This window comes from Bison bison, unplaced genomic scaffold (assembly GCF_000754665.1).
Source record: "Bison bison bison isolate TAMUID 2011002044 unplaced genomic scaffold, Bison_UMD1.0 scf7180017864012, whole genome shotgun sequence".
NCBI lineage: Eukaryota > Metazoa > Chordata > Mammalia > Artiodactyla > Bovidae > Bison > Bison bison.
This window is the reverse complement of record NW_011494584.1, coordinates 304718-324854: the sequence shown is the minus strand read 5'-3', so window position 1 is coordinate 324854 and position 20137 is coordinate 304718. Positions and strand designations below refer to the sequence as shown.

The window sequence follows — 20137 nt, the reverse complement described above, 5'->3', positions numbered from 1 at the left end:
GAGTCAACTCTTCGCATGAGGTGGCCAAAGTACTGGAGTTTCAGCTTTAGCATCATTCCTTCCAAAGAAATTCCAGGGCTGATCTCCTTCAGAATGGACTGGTTGGATCTCCTTGCAGTCCAAGGGACTCTCAAGAGTCTTCTCCAACACCACAGTTCAAAAGCATCAATTCTTCGGTTCTCAGCCTTCTTCACAGTCCAACTCTCACATCCATACATGACCACAGGAAAAACCATAGCCTTGACTAGAAGGACATTTGTTGACAAAGTAATGTCTCTGCTTTTCAATATGCTATCTAGGTTGGTCATAACTTTCCTTCCAAGAAGTAAGTGTCTTTTAATTTCATGGCTGCAGTCACCATCTGCAGTGATTTTAGAGCCCCGAAAAATAAAGTGTGACACTGTTTCCCCATCTATTTCCCATGAAGTGATGGGACCAGATGCCATGATCTTCGTTTTCTGAATGTTGAGCTTGAAGCCAACTTTTTCACTCTCTACTTTCACTTTCATCAAGAGGCTTTTTAGTTCCTCTTCACTTTCTGCCATAAGAGTGGTGTCATCTGCATATCTGAGGTTATTGATATTTCTCCCGGCAATCTTGATTCCAGCTTGTGCTTCTTCCAGTCCAGCATTTCTCATGATGTACTCCGCATATAAGTTAAATAAGCAGGGTGATAATATACAGCCTTGACTTACTCCTTTTCCTATTTGGAACCAGTCTGTTGTTCCATGTCCAGTTCTAACTGTTGCTTCCTGACCTGCATATAAATTTCTCAAGAGGCAGATCAGGTGGTCTGGTATTCCCATCTCTTTCAGAATTTTCCACAGTTTATTGTGATCCACACAGTCAAAGGCTTTGGCATAGTCAAGAAAGCAGAAATAGATGTTTTTCTGGAACTCTCTTGCTTTCTCCATGATCCAGCGGATGTTGGCAATTTGATCTCTGGTTCCTTAGGAGATAGATATATACATATATAACATCATGTCCCAGGTACTACTTAAAATGTGCTCTGATCATTTTCTTTTTAAAATTATCTAGTTCATCCTATTGTCTCTGTTCTAGATGATGAAGTTAAAGCAAAAGCAAAAGTAACTTTGCTACCTACTTAAAATAGTACAGTGTGTAAATGAATTAATTAGAAGGCAATATTTTTCTCTTGTATATCTGTAGCTGCTGCTGCTAAGTCACATCAGTTGTGTCCGACTCTTTGTGACCACATAGATGGCAGCCCGCAAGGCTCCCATCCCTGGGATTCTCCAGGCAAGAATACTGGAGTGGGTTGCCATTTCCTTCTCCAGTGCATGAAAGTCAAAAGTGAAAGTGAAGTCGCTCAGTCCTGTCTGACTCTTCGTGACCCCATGGACTGCAGCCTACCAGGCTCTTCCATCCATGGGACTTCCCAGGCAAGAGTACTGGAGTGGGTGCCAGTGCCTTCTCCTATCTGTAGCTACTTACCCACTATTTTTAATGATGTCACTGTTATTGTTTGTTATGTAAAAGGCACGGCCAGTCATTTCTGTGAAGAATTCTCAAAAATCAAGTCACTTCCTGACATCAGTAGGCTTAGATATTCTGTATTAAGAGAAGCTTAAGTATTGGCAGTCTGGACAAGAGGATGTTAGAAATATTTTCTTGAAGTTTGCTTAGAAAGCAATCTGTAACACTGTGTGGTGTACAACATGATCCTAATGATCCCCTTCTTCTGTTTCACTTACTCTTGTAGTTTCTTCCTTCATTCATCCATCATCTGTGTAATCTCTTACACCTACTAATCACAAATTCCTGATGCTTTCCTCCTGCATCCCCTGACCCCCTTGGCAAACACAAATCTGCTTTATATATCTGTATGTCTTTTTATGTTTGAAAGGTATGCTCATTTGTGTCATGTTTTAGAGTCTACATATAAGTCATAATATATTTGTCTTTGTGTTTCTGACTTACTTCACTTATTATGGTAATCTTTAGGTTCATCCATGTTGCTACAAATAGCATTATTTCATTCTTTCCATGGCCTTTTTTTTTTCTTGTTAATGGCTGAGTAATAGTACTATATATATATATATATATATATATATATATAACATATTTTCTTTCTCCATTCATCTGTTGATGGAAATTTAGATTGCTTCCATGTCCATTATCCTGGCTATTGAACACAGGGCTGCTTCTATTAATGTAGGGTTGCATGTATGTTTTAATATTACTTTTGCCTGGGTGTATGCCCAGGAGTGGGATTTCTGAATCATATGGTGACTTTATTTTTATTTTTTATTTTTTTTATTATTTTTTTTGGTGACTTTATTTTTAGTTTATGAGGAATCTTCATATGTTTTCCATAGTGGTTGTACCAGTTTACAAAACCATCAACAGTGTGGGATTTTCCACAACCTCTGCAGCATTCATTATTTGCAGACTTTGTAATGATATGACCATTCTGACTCATGTAAGGTGATACCTTGTTGTAGTTTTGATTTGCATTTCTCTAATAATTAGCTATATGAGCATCTTTTCATGTGCCTATTGGCCATGGGTATTTCCTCTCTGGTGAAATGTCAATTTAGGTCTTTTGCCAATTTTTTGATTGGGTTGTTTGTTTTTTATTGTTGTTGTTGTTATTGAATTGTGGGAGCCGTTTGTATATTTTGAAAATTAAGCCCTTGTTTGGTCACATCATTTGCAAATATTTTCTCTCAGCCTGGATGTTGTCCTTTTTTTGTTTATGTTTTCCACTGCTGTGCAAATGGTTTTAAGCTTAATTATGTCCCATTTGTTTATTTTTGCTTTTATTTCTATTGCCTTGGGTGGCTGACCTAAGGAAACATTGGTGCAATTCATGTCAGAAAGTTTTGCCTGTGTTCTCTTCTAGGAGTTTTATGCTGTCTTGTCTCATATTTAAGTCTTTAAGTCACTTTGAGTTCATTTTTTTGGTATGGTACGAGAGTGTGTTCTAACATCATTGGTTTACATGAAGCTATCAAACTTTCCCAAAAACACTTGGTGAAGAGACTGCTTTTCCTCCTACTTTGTCAAAGATTAATTGTCCATAGGCATGTAGGTTTACTCAGGCTCTCTATTCTGTTCCATTGATACATATGTCTGTTTTTGTGCCAATACCATGCTGTTTTAATTACTATAGCTCTGTAGTATTGTCTGAAGTCTCAGTTGCTTATGCCTCCTGCTTTGTTTTATTCATCAAGATCTCTTTGGCAATTCTGAGCCTTTTGTGGTTCTATATAAATTTTAAGATTATTTGTTCTAATACTGTGGAAAATGTCACGGGTATTTTGATAGGTATTGTATTATCTATAAATTTCTCTGAGTAGTTTGGGCATTTTAGCAATATTAAGGCTTTCAATCCAAGAGCATAGGATATCATTCCATTTCTTTGACTCATCTTCAGTTAGCATTATTAGTGTTTTGTAGTTCTTATAATTTAAGTCTTTTACCTCCTTGGCAAGGTTTATTCCTAAATATTTTATTTTTGATGCAATTTTAATAGGGGTTGTTTGTTAGCATTCTCTTTCTGATATTTCATTGTTGGTTTAAATAAATGAAGCATATTTCTGTTAATCTTATATCCTACTGTGTTGCTGAATTCATTTATCAGTTCTTGTGGTTTTTGTGTGGAGTCTTAGGGTTTTCTGTATATAGTGTGACATTACCTTCATATAATGACAATTTTTCCTCAACATGGCAATAATTCTGACATTGTCTTGGTTTCAATCCAATTCCTTGGTTGTCAAGAGTGTACTCTCTCTGTCTGTTTAAGTTCAAGGGTTTTTAAAAATATATATGAGCATTAAACTGGCAACATTAAGCAGTCAGAGATGTGTCTCCTTTCGGAACCCAGAAACCAACTTTACGTAATCAGACAATGATTGACTCTTGCTTCTCCCATGGGTTGCATAAGTCTTCCTCCTTTTCTTATTTTCTTGAATCCTGATCTCATTATCACAAATTATCACAGCCCTAATTCTGTGTCATGGTACCTTTTGCTATGTATTCTTACAATTTTGGTTCTCTGTGCTCTTGATTTTCTAGTGTTTCTTGTGTTCGCAGTTTCTTGAATCAGAAGCACAATTTCTGATTCAAATTACCCTCCCCTAAAATAATATTATTATCCTCATCAGTTCATTGAGATTAAAACCACGGAGTCACGGCGAGTTTCTGGATTGTACGCCTTAATGTAATCTTGGCACTATTGCCTAATCAACTAATGCTGGACACTAGATTGGAAATCTGTAGTCCTTGGATTATTGTCTTCAGTCAGTGCTAAAAGAGTGACAGTTTCACTTAAAATTGGCTTTGAAATTGGCATATGGAAGGCAGTGTATTTGGCATATTTTATATAGCTTTCTACCCCTAAAATAGTATATTTTAAATGTCTCATTTTCTTCACCATATGTACATTCCAAGACATTTTGACTAACCACACATTTTTTCAGATACATTAAATTTTTATCTATATTTTCTTTTGACTTTGCCCTTTTCATTTGCCTTCTGAAGTTAAGTCAATTTTTTAAGTCCAAATGGAGAAACAGTCAATAAGACAGCTAGCTAAAATGTTACCCTCACATAAAAGTAGCTTATCAAAAAGTGTTTTGCACTAATGAAAACCTTACACTTTCAAAAGAGAAGGCTAATAAAAAACTTACTTAGTTGAAAGGCCAAGCAATTTACACATAAGTAGCCAAGGAAAATAGTTGTTCAGTACTATAGCATGCTGCTCCATACTTGATGACAATATTGCTGTTGTTTATGTAATATTCACCCTCCACATGCATTTTCTCATAGAGATGGCACATACAACATGACATCCATCATTTGAACATAACTGAAAGTTCCTAATTTACATAATAATGCAATTTATTAAAAGGGTCTTAATAAAAGCTCCTAGTGTCTAGGCATCTGTTCCATTGAACCCTATTTTCATTATAAGATATACATTATCTTCAAAAAGAATTTTACACTTCAGTTAAGTCATGAATAATGGAGGTCTATAGATTTGAAGTTTTCATTATCTAATTATAAAGAAAGGATTTTGAGAGAGATTATGTATGGTAAATTACAGAATGCCACAGATGTTTCACAGGATTCCAAATGTAGATAAAATAACTCAACTTTTGGTTCCAGGCAGGCTACCTATAGATAAAAAAGCTAAGCTGGAACTTCAAGGCCAACCACGTGTAAATTAGGTGAAGAATTTTGTTGAGGGTATTCCTGCAGGTATAACATGTATAACAATGAAGAGATTCAAAATGACTTTATGTTTGTGATGTGACTTTAGGATGACATAGGCATATCGTGGAAGCCCATGTGTGCTATGCTAAGGATTTTGAGCTTACACAAACACACACACACATACAAGTACATTATGTTTCTAAGCAAATGAGTGGCATCGTCAAGCCTCTGTTTATTACTGATAGCTGTTTATATTGTATGAAGGATAAATTGATGTGACAAAATAAAGGCATTCCAATATATAAGTAGCTGTCAAAAGTGTAAAAATTATTATGAAATGACATTCCAATAGAAATAATGGATAAGGACATAAATAGAAGAAAGTTTTATTTATATATTTGCTAACAGTCAATATAATTTAAAAGCAAACCTAGTACATTTGTGAGATAATATTTATTCACATTTGGTAAGCTTGCATATATATGTGTATACATATACACATATGCAGAAACAGTTCACCCTGAGTATGATGGGATGAACTTTCATGGACAACTGGTAGTACTGACAGCAACCTTTAAGAAGTCAACTTTGGTAACACATGTCAGTGTCTCTAAACATTCCCAGTCTAACTTTGTACAATCAATAGGTCATGTTCTAAACAGACAATAACAATAAATGACATTTTTAAATTAAGTAATTTCAGAATAAATTTTATTTTTCTATTATTTATCTTCTTGATCTAGGAATACTATAGGGTCCTATCTAGGATAATTTTAATGAATGTTATAGTTGATATGCTATACACTTTGATTTTAGTAAATTATTAATATACTATACTTTGGGGTATTATAAATAAAATCTTTTATTGGGTCTTCTAATTCTTACATAAGAAAGTGAAATTTGGAGTATTTATCTTGTGTCTTATCACCTAACTGAACTCTCTGGTTATTTTTATGTGTAATTTTAATTTAATCTTTGTGATTTTTTATCTTCAAATTTAGATCATGTTATTTACAATTTTACAGTACTTATATTTGTTTCTGGATTTAATAAATTGTTAAGTTCATCAAATTTAATTTCTAGTACCAATCACAATCCCTTATTCGATTATTAATTTATTATCCTTGTTTTGTTAAATGTTAGAAATTTAACACACATTTATATTAACGTGTGTGTTAATGTTAATTCTAATATTAGAATGTGCCTCTGCTTATGGGTTGCTAGATCACTAAGAGTATATTGCACTTAATAATATGTGATGCATTTTGTGAGATTCTGTTTTCAGATTTAAGCTGTATTTATCATTCTCATTTTATGTTCTAATATATCAAGTGAATTGATTTCTTAATTAAATTTCTACCAAATCCTTTCATTCCAAGAGGATTCCTGTCTATGATCAAAATTTTAATATCCTGGTGAATTTCACTTGCATTTTATTTGTAATTTCTGTTAGTTAAAGTGTCTTGTAATTCATTTTACTTTGCTATTATTATCAATTAATTGGCATCTCTTCTTCTGAATTTACAAAATGAATAGGGTTATTGTTACCATCTTTCTAAACTCCACACTGATATATAGAACAGTCTTATGGACTCTGTGGGAGAGGGAGAGGGTGGGAAGATTTGGGAGAATGACATTGAAACATGTATAATATCATGTATGAAACGAGTTGCCAGTCCAGGTTCGATGCATGATACTGGATGCTTGAGGCTAGTGCACTGGGACGACCCAGAGGGATGATATGGGGAGGGAGGAGGGAGGAGGGTTCAGGATGGGGAACACATGTATACCTGTGGCAGATTCATTTTGATATTTGGCAAAACTAATACAATTTTGTAAAGTTTAAAAATAAAATTAAATTAAAACAAAAACAAAATGAATAGGCATATTTCCATCTTGATCTGCATTCTAGAAATGTTGAATATAACAGGAATTATATAAACTTGGGAGTTAATAAATACACTTTATAGAAACCTTATACCCTAAGATAATCTTGAGAAGAAATTATTTTTGAAAATGGTTTAATTAGCACCATGATTATTTTTATTCAGATTTATTTTTTGTGTTCCATTTGGATATTTATAGCTCCTTGGAATTTATAAAATATGTTTATAAAATATAAAACTATAAAAACTTATAAATAAATTCAATAGAGCTTATTGAATTTCCTACCAGAAAAAAAATCTACATTCATTTAAAATTAACATAACTACAATCATTTCTTCTTTCTTCCCTCTCTCCTGCCTTCTCCTTCTTGGATTTTTTTTTTTCTCTCTTTCTCTTTCATTTATTTTGTTCAGCAATGCATTAATTAATTATATGCACTATCTTTTCACCAAAACTCTTTGGGTTCACATGTTGAATTTTATTTTTGCATTTTTGTTGCTTAATAAGAGTTATAATTATATTTGATTTTTAAAATATTTCATTTGTTAAATGATTTTGTATTAATAGTTTTAAATATTTGTAACACATTTTTATATTTGCTTTATTGCTTTCTGAAGATATCTAAGCAATTTATGGTTATTGGAATCTACCTCCAGAATACAGCAAGTCTTTCCATTTTCAACTTACTTTGGGACTGCTCTTGAATATCTCTCAAGAAAACTTGAAAAGAAAACACTTCCTGTTTTTATCACAGAACATTCTGTGATATTATTATTATAAAATATAATAGTATATTATATATAGTATATATATAATATATAATTCATATTTTTATAATAGTATTATTATAAAAATACTAATTCAGCAATAATAATCGTGTCATTGTAACTTTGTGTTTTTCCTCTTCATTTATCAAATACTGAAGATGACTGAGTCAAAGCAGAATATGAATGTAGCTTTATGAATGTTGTACTAATAGTTTGTCTCATATTTTAATACTGTGCTCTAAATTTATATAATTTTAAACTCATTACATAGTGCTTTGAATTTTATTTTATCTGGTGTTAATATTACAAGTCATGTATTTTTTGTACTTTCTCACATGTTATTGCCTATCTTGAAAATGTCTGCCCTTAGACCTTCAACATAGCAGTGTTTTACCATACCACCAGGGCTTATGCATGCTTTTCCTATGTCTGAAAGTCAGATTCTTCCAACCCTCCCTGTGTGCACTCTTTTTCATGTTTTAAATTTCCTCTTCAGCATCATCATTAGGGAGAGATATTTTCCCCAGATTCACTGATCATGTGTAACCCACTCATTAAAAGCATTCAGGGTACTATGTTCCTTTCTTTCATAACACATTAAAATTTTAATTGTGAAATTATATAATTTGAATCTTGTTTTTTCTTTTTCTTCACCCTCACCTTAGCGACTCAACAGCTACCATATAAACACTATTAGCACAGAAACTAGGTCAATCCTTTCCTGTGTAATGTAATACTGAATACAGTGCCTGGCGCATGATATGCACACTTCATACCCCTTGGATGAAGATATGAGGAAACATAAGTCTACTTACCTTTGTTTACAGGAGAGAATCTCAAAAAAATGCTTACTCTATGAAAATTAATTTAAAAAATATAATAGGTACTAAAACATACATGACATGGTCCTCAAGCCTCCAGCAAGGAGCACTGGAATCCAGTTTTCGCTCTATGACACTGACGGTCAGGGTTTAGTTTTTCCAAGAGCAATTATGTTTAATATCATTAAAATGTGCACAGAGTAATCAGATGTGTATGAGCTTTGACTTTAGTTTCATTTCCTTTTCACTAATATTGTTTTGCTTTAAAAGTGTATATGTATGCCCAAAACTTTTATAAATCTAAATCAAGTATATTTCAAAAAATGAAATTATATACAATTGAATAAATTTGAATTAGTAAGAGAGGCAGGCATTTTGCTGAGAATATTTTTAGTTGATATTTACTTTCATACCTGCCTTAATATTTTAACTTTCCATTTATTTAGTTAGTTCCTACACAATAGTTAATAGGCCTATTGTACAGGAATAATTTAATAAGAACTGTTTATTATGCATTGATTGGAGAAGGAAATGGCAAGCCACTCCAGTGTTCTTGCCTGGAGAATCCCATGGATGGGGGAGCCAGGTGGGCTAACATCTATGGGGTCACATAGAGTTGGACACGACTGAGGTGACTTAGCATTATGCATTGAAATTAACAAGATATATTTAGGTTTATTGCATTTTCAGTTAAGTTCATCACTCAGTCCTGTCCAACTCTTTGCGACCCCATGGACTGAAGAACCACAGGTTTTCCTGTCCATGTCTAACTCTTGGAGCTTGCACAAACACATGTCCATAGAGTTGGGGATGCCATCCAACCATCTCACCCCCTGTCATTCCCTTCTCCTCCTGCCTTCAGTCTTTCCCAGCATCAAGGTATTTTCCAATGAGTCAGTTCTTCTCATCAGGTGGCCAAAGTATTGGAGTTTCGGCATCAGTTCTTCCAATGAAATTTCAGGACTGATTTCCTTTAGAACGGACTGGTTGGATCTTCTTGCTGTTCAAGGGACTCTCAAGAGTCTGCTCCAACACACAGTTCAAAAGCATCAATTCTTTGGTGCTCAGCTTTCTTTAAGGTCCAACACTCACATCTATACATAACTACTGGAAAAATCATAGCTTTGACTAGACAGACCTTCATTGGCAAAGTAGTGTCTCTGCTTTTTAATATGCTATCTAGGTTGGTCATAGCTTTTCTTCTAAGGAGCAAGCATCTTTTAATTTCCTGGCTGAAGTCACCATCTGCAGTGATTTTGGAGAAAAATAAAGTAAAGGAACATTTATTGTGCCCCCCCAAAATAAAGTCTCTCACAATTTCCATCTATTGTTTCACCATCTATTTGCCATGACATGATGGGACTGAATGCCATGATTTAGTTTTCTGAATGTTGAGTTTTAAGACGTCTTTTTCACTCTTCTCTTTCACTTTCATCAAGAGCTCTTTAGTTCTTCTTCTCTTTATGACATAAGGGTGGTGTCTTCTGCATATCTGAAGTTATTGCTATTTCTCCCAGAAATCTTGATTCCAGCTTGTGCTTCATCCAGCCCAACATTTTGCATGATGTATTTTACATACAAGATAAATAAACAGGGTGACAATATACAGCCTTGACGTACTCCTTTCCCTATTTGGAACCAGTCTGCTGTTTCATGTCCAGTTCTAACTATTGCTTCTTGACCTGCTGATATATTTCTCAGTAGGCAGATCAGATGGTCTGGTATTCCCATCTCTTGAAGAATTTTTCACAGTTTGTTGTGATCCACAGAGTGAAAGTCTTTGGCGTAATCAATAAAGCAGAAATAGATATTTTTCTGCAACTCTCATGCCTTTTTGATGATCCAACAGATGTTGGCAATTTGATCTCTGGTTCCTCTCCCTTTTCTAAAACCAGCTTGAACATTTGTTCATGGTTCGCATACTGTTGAAGCCTGGCTTGGAGAATTTTGAGCATTGCTTTGTTAGCATGTGAGTGCAATTGTGTGGTATTTTGAACATTCTTTGGTGTTGCCTTTTTTGGGATTGGAATGAAAACTGACCCTTTCCAGTCCTGTGGCCACTGCTCAATTTTGCAAATTTGCTGGCATATTGAGTACAGCACTTTCACTGCACCATCTTTTAGGATTCGAAATAGCTCAACTGGAATTCCATCACCTCCACTAGTTTTGTTCATAGTGATCCTTCCTAAGAAACACTTGACTTCACATTCCAGGATGTCTGGCTCTACATGAATGATCACACCATAGTGGTTATCTGGGTCATGAAGTTCTTTTTGTATAGTTCTTCTGTGTATTCTTACCACCTCACCTTAATGTCTCCTGCTTCTTTTAGGCACATACCAATTCTGTTCTTTATTGTGCCCATCTTTGCATGAAATGTTCCCTTGGTATCTATAATTTTCTTGAAGAGATCTCTAGTCTTTCCCATTCTATTGTTTTACTCTATTTCTTTGCATTGATCAGTGAGGAAGGCTTTCTTCTCTCTCCTTCCTATTCTTTGGAACTCTGCATTCAAATGGGTATATCTTTACTTTTCTCCTTTGCCTTTCACTTCTCTTCTTTCCTTAGCTGTTTGTAAGGCCTCCTCAGATGACCATTTAGCCTTTTTGCATTTCTTTTTCTTGGAGATTTTTTTTTTTACATTTATTTATTTATTTTTACTTCACAATATTGTATTGGTTTTGCCATACATCAATATGCGTCAGCCACAGGTGTACACATGTTTCCCATCCTGAACCCCCCTCCTACATCCCTCCCCACACCATCCCTCTGGGTCAAGATTGTCTTGATCACTGCCTCCTGTAAACTGTCATGAACCTCCTTCCATAATTCTTCAGTCACTCTGTCTATCAGATGTAATCCCTTGAATCTTTTTGTCACTTCCACTGTATAATCATAGGGGATTTGACTTAGGTCATATCTGAATGACCTAGTGGTTTTCCCTACTTTCAATATAAGTCTGAATTTGCCAATAAAGAGTTCATGATCTAAGCCACAGTCAGTTCCTGGTCTTGTTTTTGCTGACTGTGTAGATCTTCTCCATCTTTGGCTACAAAGAATATAATCAATCTAATTTCAGTATTGACCATCTGGTGGTGTCCATGTGTAGAGCTGTCTCCTGTGTTGTTGGACGAGGGTGTTTGCTATGATCAGTGCATTCTCTTGGAAAAACTGTTAGCCTTTGACCTGGTTTGTTTTGTACTCCAAGTCCAAATTTGCCAGTCACTCCAAGTGTCTCTAGGCATCCTACTTTTGCATTCCATTCTCCTATAATGAAAAGGACATCTTTTTTGGGTGTTAGTTCTTGAAGTTTGTAGGTCTTCAGGGAACCATTTAACTTCAACGTCTTCAGCATTACTGGTCAGGGCATAGACTTGGATTTCTGTGATATTGAATGGTTTGCCTTGGAAATGAACAGAGACCATTCTGTCGTTTTTTGAGACCGCATCCAAGTACTGCATTTTGGACTCTTTCGTTGACTATGATGGCTACTCCATTTCATCTAAGGGATTCTTACCTACAGTAGTAGATAACATGGTCATCTGAGTTAGAGTCACCCATTCCAGTCCTTTTTAGTTCACTGATTCCTAATGATGGTCACTCTCGGCCATCTCCTGTTTGACCATTTCTATTTTGCTTGACTCATGGACCTAACATTCCAGGTTCCTATGCAATATTGCTTTTTATAGCATCAGACTTTACTTCCATCAACAGTTACATCCACAACTGGGTGCTGTTTTTACTTTGGCTCCATCTCTTCATTCTTTCTGGAGTTATTTCTCCACTATTCTCCAGTAGCATATTGGGCACCTACAGACCTGGGGAGCTGATCTTTCAGTGTCCTATCTTTTTCCCTTTTCATACTGTTCATGGGGTTCTCAAGGCAAGAATACTGAAGTGGTTTGCCATTCCCTTCTCCAGTGGACCATGTTTTGTCAGAATACTCCACCATGACCCGTCCATCTTAGGTGGCCCCACATGGCATGGCTCATAGTTTCATTGCATTAGACAAGGTTGTGGTCCATGTGATCAGTTTGGTTAGTTTTCTGTGATTTCGTTTTTCATTTTGTCATTCATTGCATACCATGTTGAAGTACTACTTATGATTATTAAGAATTTTAAAATTATAACTGCTTCAATTATTAACTTTTAAGTATTACCTCAAATAAATGAATAGTTTTAACTACTATGCATGTTTTAAAGATATATTTTAACAAAATTAGCTTAAATATCCCAATGTTTTCAGTGATGCATAATTTTTTGTTGTTTATTAACATAATCTCTACTGTAAAGAAGAAGTGGCTATCAAGACATGAGCCAAACATTATCATACTCCCAGCATTTTAATGTTTTGTTAGAGTAGATTGTTGAATTCACCTTCACTATTCTTAAATGCATGTTCTATCTTAGAGATTGTGACCTCTTTGATAGTTATTTTTATTACTATGTAATTGATTCTCACTTTACTCATTTTTCTTTTTCTCCTTTTTCTTTCAAACATGCTGCAGTAGCTAACATATTATGGAGAGAAGAAGGTACTAAATTCCATTATTTTTTATATTATTGTGATTATTTTGCTTACTTGATATATTTTTTACTATGAGTTCTAATAATTGCCTTATTCATTTCTATTTTCATTAAAATTTTATTTGAGTGTAAACCAGTATTATTCTCTAAATGGCTACCATTTAAAATATTTATAGATCCTCATCAGCTTGATTTATTATTGATATATAATCAGGAGGTTATGTTACAATATATGGAAATGCTTTTTAAGAGTATAGAATTAAAATTAGTCAAATAAATGAAAGCAAACTTGGTTAAACATAATTTATATATTAAGCCCTGATTTAGATTAGAAAAGAAAAAATTAGAAAACTATTACCTTATGAATGGAATATAATAAATGAAGAAAACAGGTTATTGCAACTTCCTTGACAGTCTAGTAGTTAAGAATTAACCTTCCAATGCAGGGGTTGTAGGTTCAATCTCTGGGTAGGGGCATGTGATCCCACAAACCCTGTGATCAGAAACCCAAGACAAAAACACAAAGAAGCAATATTGGTTAAAAAAAAAAAAAACTCAATAAAGATTTGAAACAATCTGCATCAAAAATAATCTTTAAAAAAAAGGGGGGGAAAATGGGATATAAACTTAAGTAACTGGATTCAAATCCAGTCTGTACCAGTATGTAAACTAGAGTCTCTTTATTTCACAAATTCGTCATCTCAGAAGTAAGGATAGTTGTTAGTTCTCAACAAGGTTGTTTTATCAACTTTTTAAATTATAGTTTGCACTCAATTGTGCTAGTTTTTCTTAATTAGCCACAAAAGCCAAGTGGCAGTGTTTACCCAGAATTTAAATATCCTGAGTGCATTACTTAAATTCTTAGGAGAAAAGTGTGGATAAGTCATCATTACACTCTTGGAAGGCAATTATCAAAGTAATTGCCTACACAAACCATTGTAGAAAAACTTCTTTGTTTCCTATTGTAGACTCTTATATGAATTGGAGTCACAGCCACCTGGAGGACCATGCCTCAGAAGGGTTAATAAATTCTGAAATTTAGCCGTCTCGATTTTATTTTCAAAGATGAGCATAACACATTTTTTTTTCTCCCTTGGTATTTCTTTCTCCTCAAATCTTCTGTAAAGGCCCTAAACTCCAGTTTACTAAAGAGCTATTGGAGTAATTTTACCTTCTCATTTTATTCCACTTGGATATTTCACATTTGAATGTACAAATTCAATCATTACTGAAACGGATATTATTATGACATGATTAACATATATGTTAGATGCTTCTTTAGACTCTCTTATTTCTTGAGACCAGACAAATATTTCTCTGGGTATTATAAAAATGGATTTTATTTAATCATTATAAAGGGAAGGAATAAAACCCAAATATTCAGAGATCATGTACCACAGGTTTAGCTTGATCACTAATTGCTGTGGAAATTAGAATGAGTCATTTTACCTCTCTGAGCCAGAATATTTTAAAACAATGCTTGAAATATAGTTTGGCACCCTCCTTGCAAATTTGTGATATGTAAATCTCTTTAAAATAGCTAAAACAACTCTTTTTAATAACTTGAATTGATGTCATTAACATTAGTACTTTATAATAATCATTAGTATGTAATAATAGTATAATATTATTCAGGTGTCCTTTAAAAATACAGGAGACCTCCAGATTAATTAAAATCATCCTGAGATTCATTATATGAAAACATTCTTATCTTTTTAAGTTTTTCTTCTGTTAATCTTTGAAACTATATGCTTTCAATAAGTACTCTCCATCAGTCAGTGATATGCTTACTCTTTATGATGTTTGACCCAGAATATGTGCTTGAGAAATCATAGCTATTTAATATATTTTGTAGATAATTTTAAAGCATATACAAGAAATATTTTAGGAAATTTTTTAAATCCTTTTTTCTATGTACTGTTATCATCAGAATACTTTACTGTTTTCTGAAATAAAATTTAAAATAATATATTTGAGAAAATAATAGTTTGACTCAGATTCCAGGAATCTGTAAATTATATTTATAATGCCACAGTTATCAGTAAGGCATTACAGTTGAAAATTATTGCATGTAATAATAATAATGGTTGCCAGGCATAATAGACCAAATTGAGGAATCATTAAACCACAAACGTGTACAACTATTTCATATAAATAATTAAAATAACAAAAGAAGCATCCAAAGTAAATTTCTACCTGTATTTTTTAAGGATAGAATAATAACTAACAAAAAATACGTATTTCTGAGATCCATTTTTATTTTCACTCTAGCAGTGCTTTCTGATTGTATACTCATATTTTCACTATTACCATGAAAAAATGCTTTCAGAGAGAACATTGAAGAATTCCAAGCATTTTAAGATAAATAATAAGTGAAAGAGATTTCAAAATGATAATTCCTCTATAATGTCATTATGACTTAAAGGCAAACTTTTTTTTTTGTGGGAATGTAGAAAAACATTTTAAAAGGGAGAAAATATATCACTCATTTATTTACAAATATTTTAAAGAGACAACTAAATGTAGGGCACTTTGAAAGCATTTGTAAAGATAAGATCTAGTATCTGCTCTAATGAAATTTTTAATCTTGTGAAATAGAAGATTAACTCATTGTCAACTAATTTCACTGCATAAATGATCTCAGAGTATACATTAAAATATTCAGCATGATTGGGTCTCTTTTGCAATATTTTTATGGTCTTATAATCTAATAATGTATTTCCTAATATTTGTTTAAGTAGACAACAGTTTGGTATATGCTTTATGGTGTAATGATAATAAGGGTTTTTATAAGCACTGAATTAAAGGAATTTAAACCATTTTATTCACTGTAGGATTAGGTTGAACTTTTAGATATACTAATTTCAAACTCTAAGGAGAGATGTCAGATGGTTTGTTATATAATATAGCATTTTTTAAATTTATTGTAAATAAGATCATTTTGCTGAATATCAATAGGATCAATATGGAACTGAAATTACTTTGGAAAATACTGGCTTGATGTGACATCTAGTGATCTGAAAGCAAATGTATATATATTATTTTAAAATTATCTTTGTAAATATTTATGAATCTCTTCATACATATATATGTTATAGGAATTATTCAAATAAATTACTATATTAGTTGGGCAATTAACACCAACCAGCACAAAGTACAATTAGAAAATCACAGTGAAATCATGCAAAAAAGTTTATGTGTTACATTATTATCTGACTAGCTTTGTGACCTATAATGTCACCAAAGTGGGAAAAAAAAGAATAATAGGCATCAGGCCCTCTCTTAACTCCTTCAACCTCAGATTTGTCACATTTCATTGTCCAGACTACTATGCTGCAGGGGAGCATGGGAAATACAGAAGAGTTCACACGAACTTAATGAGCTACTGTATAATTATTTTTATAGCAAAATATTGGTAAGGTTCTCAGGACCAAATTACTGTCTCACAACAATATTGGTGAAATATTTAAAATGAAAAAAGAGAGCTTTCAGAAGGTAAGTCTTTTAAATTCAGGAGACTTAGAGTATCATATCATTGGATGAGGAAGAGACAACATCTTCTACTGTCTGTTCGTGATGCCAATGCCAGAGTGATTAAGCTGTTAATATCTTCATTTGCAAGTTCCATATCTTCTCTGTTAAAAACAAATGTCAATGTTTTAGCATTTTATCTCATAAAACTGTTTTCAGATCAAAAAAGGAATCTGACAAGATAACCATTTGCAGATATATGTGCATATACACATCCACATATATGTGTATGCATATTTGTATAACTCCTTCATAGAGCACAGCCTTGTCATGGAGAAGGAGCTTGTGTAACTCAAAGAAGCTATGAGCCATGCCATACAGGGCCACCCAAGATGGATGGGTCATAGTGAAAACTTCTGACAAAATGTGGTTCACTGGAGAAGGAATGGCAATCCACTCCAGGATTCTTGCCTGGAGAACCCTATGAACAGCATATAGAGGCAAAAAGATGATGCCAGAAGATGATCTCCCAGGTTGGAAGGTGCCCCACATGCTGCTGGGGAAGAGCAGAAGGCAATTACTAATAGCTCCAGAAAGAATGAGCAGCTAGGCCAAAGCAGCAATGATGCTCAGCTGTGGACATGTCTGGTGGTGAAAATTAGTGAAAGTCGCTCTGTTGTGTCTGACTCTTTGCAACTCCAAGAACCATACAGTCCATGGACTTCTCCAGATCAGAATACTGGAGTCAGTAGCCATTCCCTTCTCCAGGGGATCTTCCCAACTCAGGAAGTGAACTGGGGTCTCCTGCATTGCAGGTGGATTCTTTACCAACTGAACTATTAGGAAAACCCAGTGAAAATAAAGTTCAATGCTATAAAGATAGTGGAGGACAGAAAAATCTGGTAAACTACAGTCCATGAGGTCTCAGAGTCAGACACGATTTAGTGACTGAACAACAACAACAAATATATGTATATACACAAACACGTGAACATATACATAATTATGTATGATTTCTCCTAATATTAACTACATAGCAAACAAATGCTCTATTATGATATAATCTTTGCTATCTTAATAATTGAATGTGAAATCAATCATGCAGATTTGCATTCAAATTTTTCAGCATATCTTTAAAAGTTCAGGGAATTGAATTCTGACTTAAGACTAGCTTTGGATAATATCATTCTGACCAATAATATATAATGTTCAGATAGTGTCTACTTCCTGAATTAATAGTGCCTAATAAGTTTAACACAATTACTCTCCAAAAATCTAAAAGATTGAAAGAGGAAGTTACTCTTATTTCAATTGAACAAAACATAAATATCTCACTGAGGTGTGATGGTTTGATGTTACTATGTGTGTGAAAAGGATTTTAGCTCCAAAGACTGAGTACCAAAAATGGGAATATTCATAAACTGAAAATTCATCCCTGCTGGGTTAGTCAAAGTGAGAAATATGATGCAGACCATCTATTTTTGCCTATTTTCTTCTTTATTAAAAATAACTTTAGAATTAGATGAAAAGGAAGAGAATAATATCAATCTATGAAGGACTTTCTTTAACACAAAATTTACTAAATGACCTTTGATTGGTTACCAACTCACTGCATTGTAGGATTATAATTTGCTATTGACCATAAATTAAATGCTAAAGTAATGGCAATTTACACCAGAGGAAGGCAAACACCACAAAATAGTTTTACTATTGACTTAAATATTCATCCAATAATCACAAATAACCATTATTTTGTTATAATTTATGGAATATAGTGTTATATGTAACACATAATGTAACTATATTATCATACTGCCCTATTATTCTTGTGTAGCAGTCCTCAAAGGATTGATACAAGGATGTAAATTACATCCATTTTTTTCCTCAGTCCCTCTCATATATTTAAAAGTACAGTATTGATCAAAAAATCCTCTGGGAAATACTTCTGTTCTTGTGTATGTCCTTTCTGTATAGAAAGAAAAACAAAGAAGAGACAAATCTCACAAGGAAAAAACAAATTATAGATCAGGTTTTTGAGCTACTATACCTTGTTAGATTAACTATCGACCTGAAAAAGACAAAGTACTTATGTCTGTCTTCACCAAGTGATGAAAAAAGACAAAACAGCACATATTCCTAAACTTTATAATGACTACAGTTGTAAAGCTTTTACTTACATCAAGAACTTTTGTAGTAAACTGCAATACATCAATGAGGAAAAAATTGTAAGTGAAACTCACGGTCAGACTTTGTGGGACTCAGAAATCTTTTACACTTTTCAAAATTATTGAAAACCCAAAGAGCTTTTGTTTATGTAGGTTATTTCTATCCACTTTAATTACCATATTAGAAATTAAAGCGAAATTCAAATATGTAGCCATAATAACATATTATTTGTAAAGTGATATTTAAAAATTGAAAAGGCTCACTATTGAACACTGCATTAAAAAAAAATCTGGCTGAATAAAAACGTAGAATTCCTATATCTGCTTCTGCATTGAACTGTTGTGATATCATCATAGCACCACATGTCCTGTAAACTGTCAAGAGCTACACTCTACAGAAAATGAAAGAGAAAAATGCAAATGACATCTTGGCATTATTATGAAAATAGCTTGAATTTGCAGACCACCCCTGCAAAGATCAACTGCTCTACTAGAAAATCAGGTTGTTCTTTCAGGAGGCTCATATATTCATAGAATTCAACCTCATAAAAAGCTGAAATGTACTAGTAGTATATCTCACAGTATAGATTTGAGGAAAACATGAGGACAGTAAGTACATTTGGTTATATGCCATTTCACCATTTCCCCCCAATGATGTTTCAAAGAGATAATGTCAATCATAAAAATAGGGACAATTCAACATTTCTTGAGCTCATAGTAAGAGTTCAAGTCACTCGGCTACATGTTTTCCTTTCTCCATCTTACTTACTTGTTACAATTACAACACAGAAGTTACATAGTAAATAACTTCCCCACGACATAACAGAAAGTTCTATAGCTATGGTTTACCTCTGAGCTATCTGAATCGAGAATGGGATTTATCTCTGTTAACAGTCTCTCATACCAAAAAAACAAACAAAAAAAAAAACACTTTTAAACAGTTAGAACGTGGAAATATGTTATATGACATAGTTATACTGAATATACACAGGTATGTTTTAGGAAGGGGGACCCTTTCCAGGGCCCCAAACTGGGCTCTTGTCTAACACTCAGAAATGAATTGTCCGTGGAGACACATATGCTGACAAAGCAAGAGATTTTATTGGGAAAGGGCACCCGGGTGGAGAGCAGTAGGGTAAGGGAACCCAGGAGAACAGCTCTGCCACGTGGCTCGCAGTCTCGGGTTTTATGGTAATGGGATTAGTTTCCGGGTTGTCTTTGGCCAATCATTCTGACTCAGAGTCCTTCCTGGTGGTGCACGCCTTGTTCAGCCAAGATGGATGCCAGAGAGAAGGATTCTGGGAGGTGGTCAGACATG

The 20137-nt window shown here is 33.8% G+C and overlaps 1 protein-coding gene across 1 annotated transcript in view; it reads left to right on the top strand.

The window, feature by feature from the left end:
* FSTL5 (follistatin-like 5) overlaps positions 1 to 20137 on the top strand; it is a 773393-nt gene that overhangs the window by 641021 nt on the left and 112235 nt on the right. Inside the window, exon 11 of the mRNA XM_010834087.1 lies at positions 13165 to 13191. Coding sequence (XP_010832389.1) covers positions 13165 to 13191 — 27 coding nt within the window. The remainder of the gene's footprint in view (positions 1 to 13164; positions 13192 to 20137) is intronic.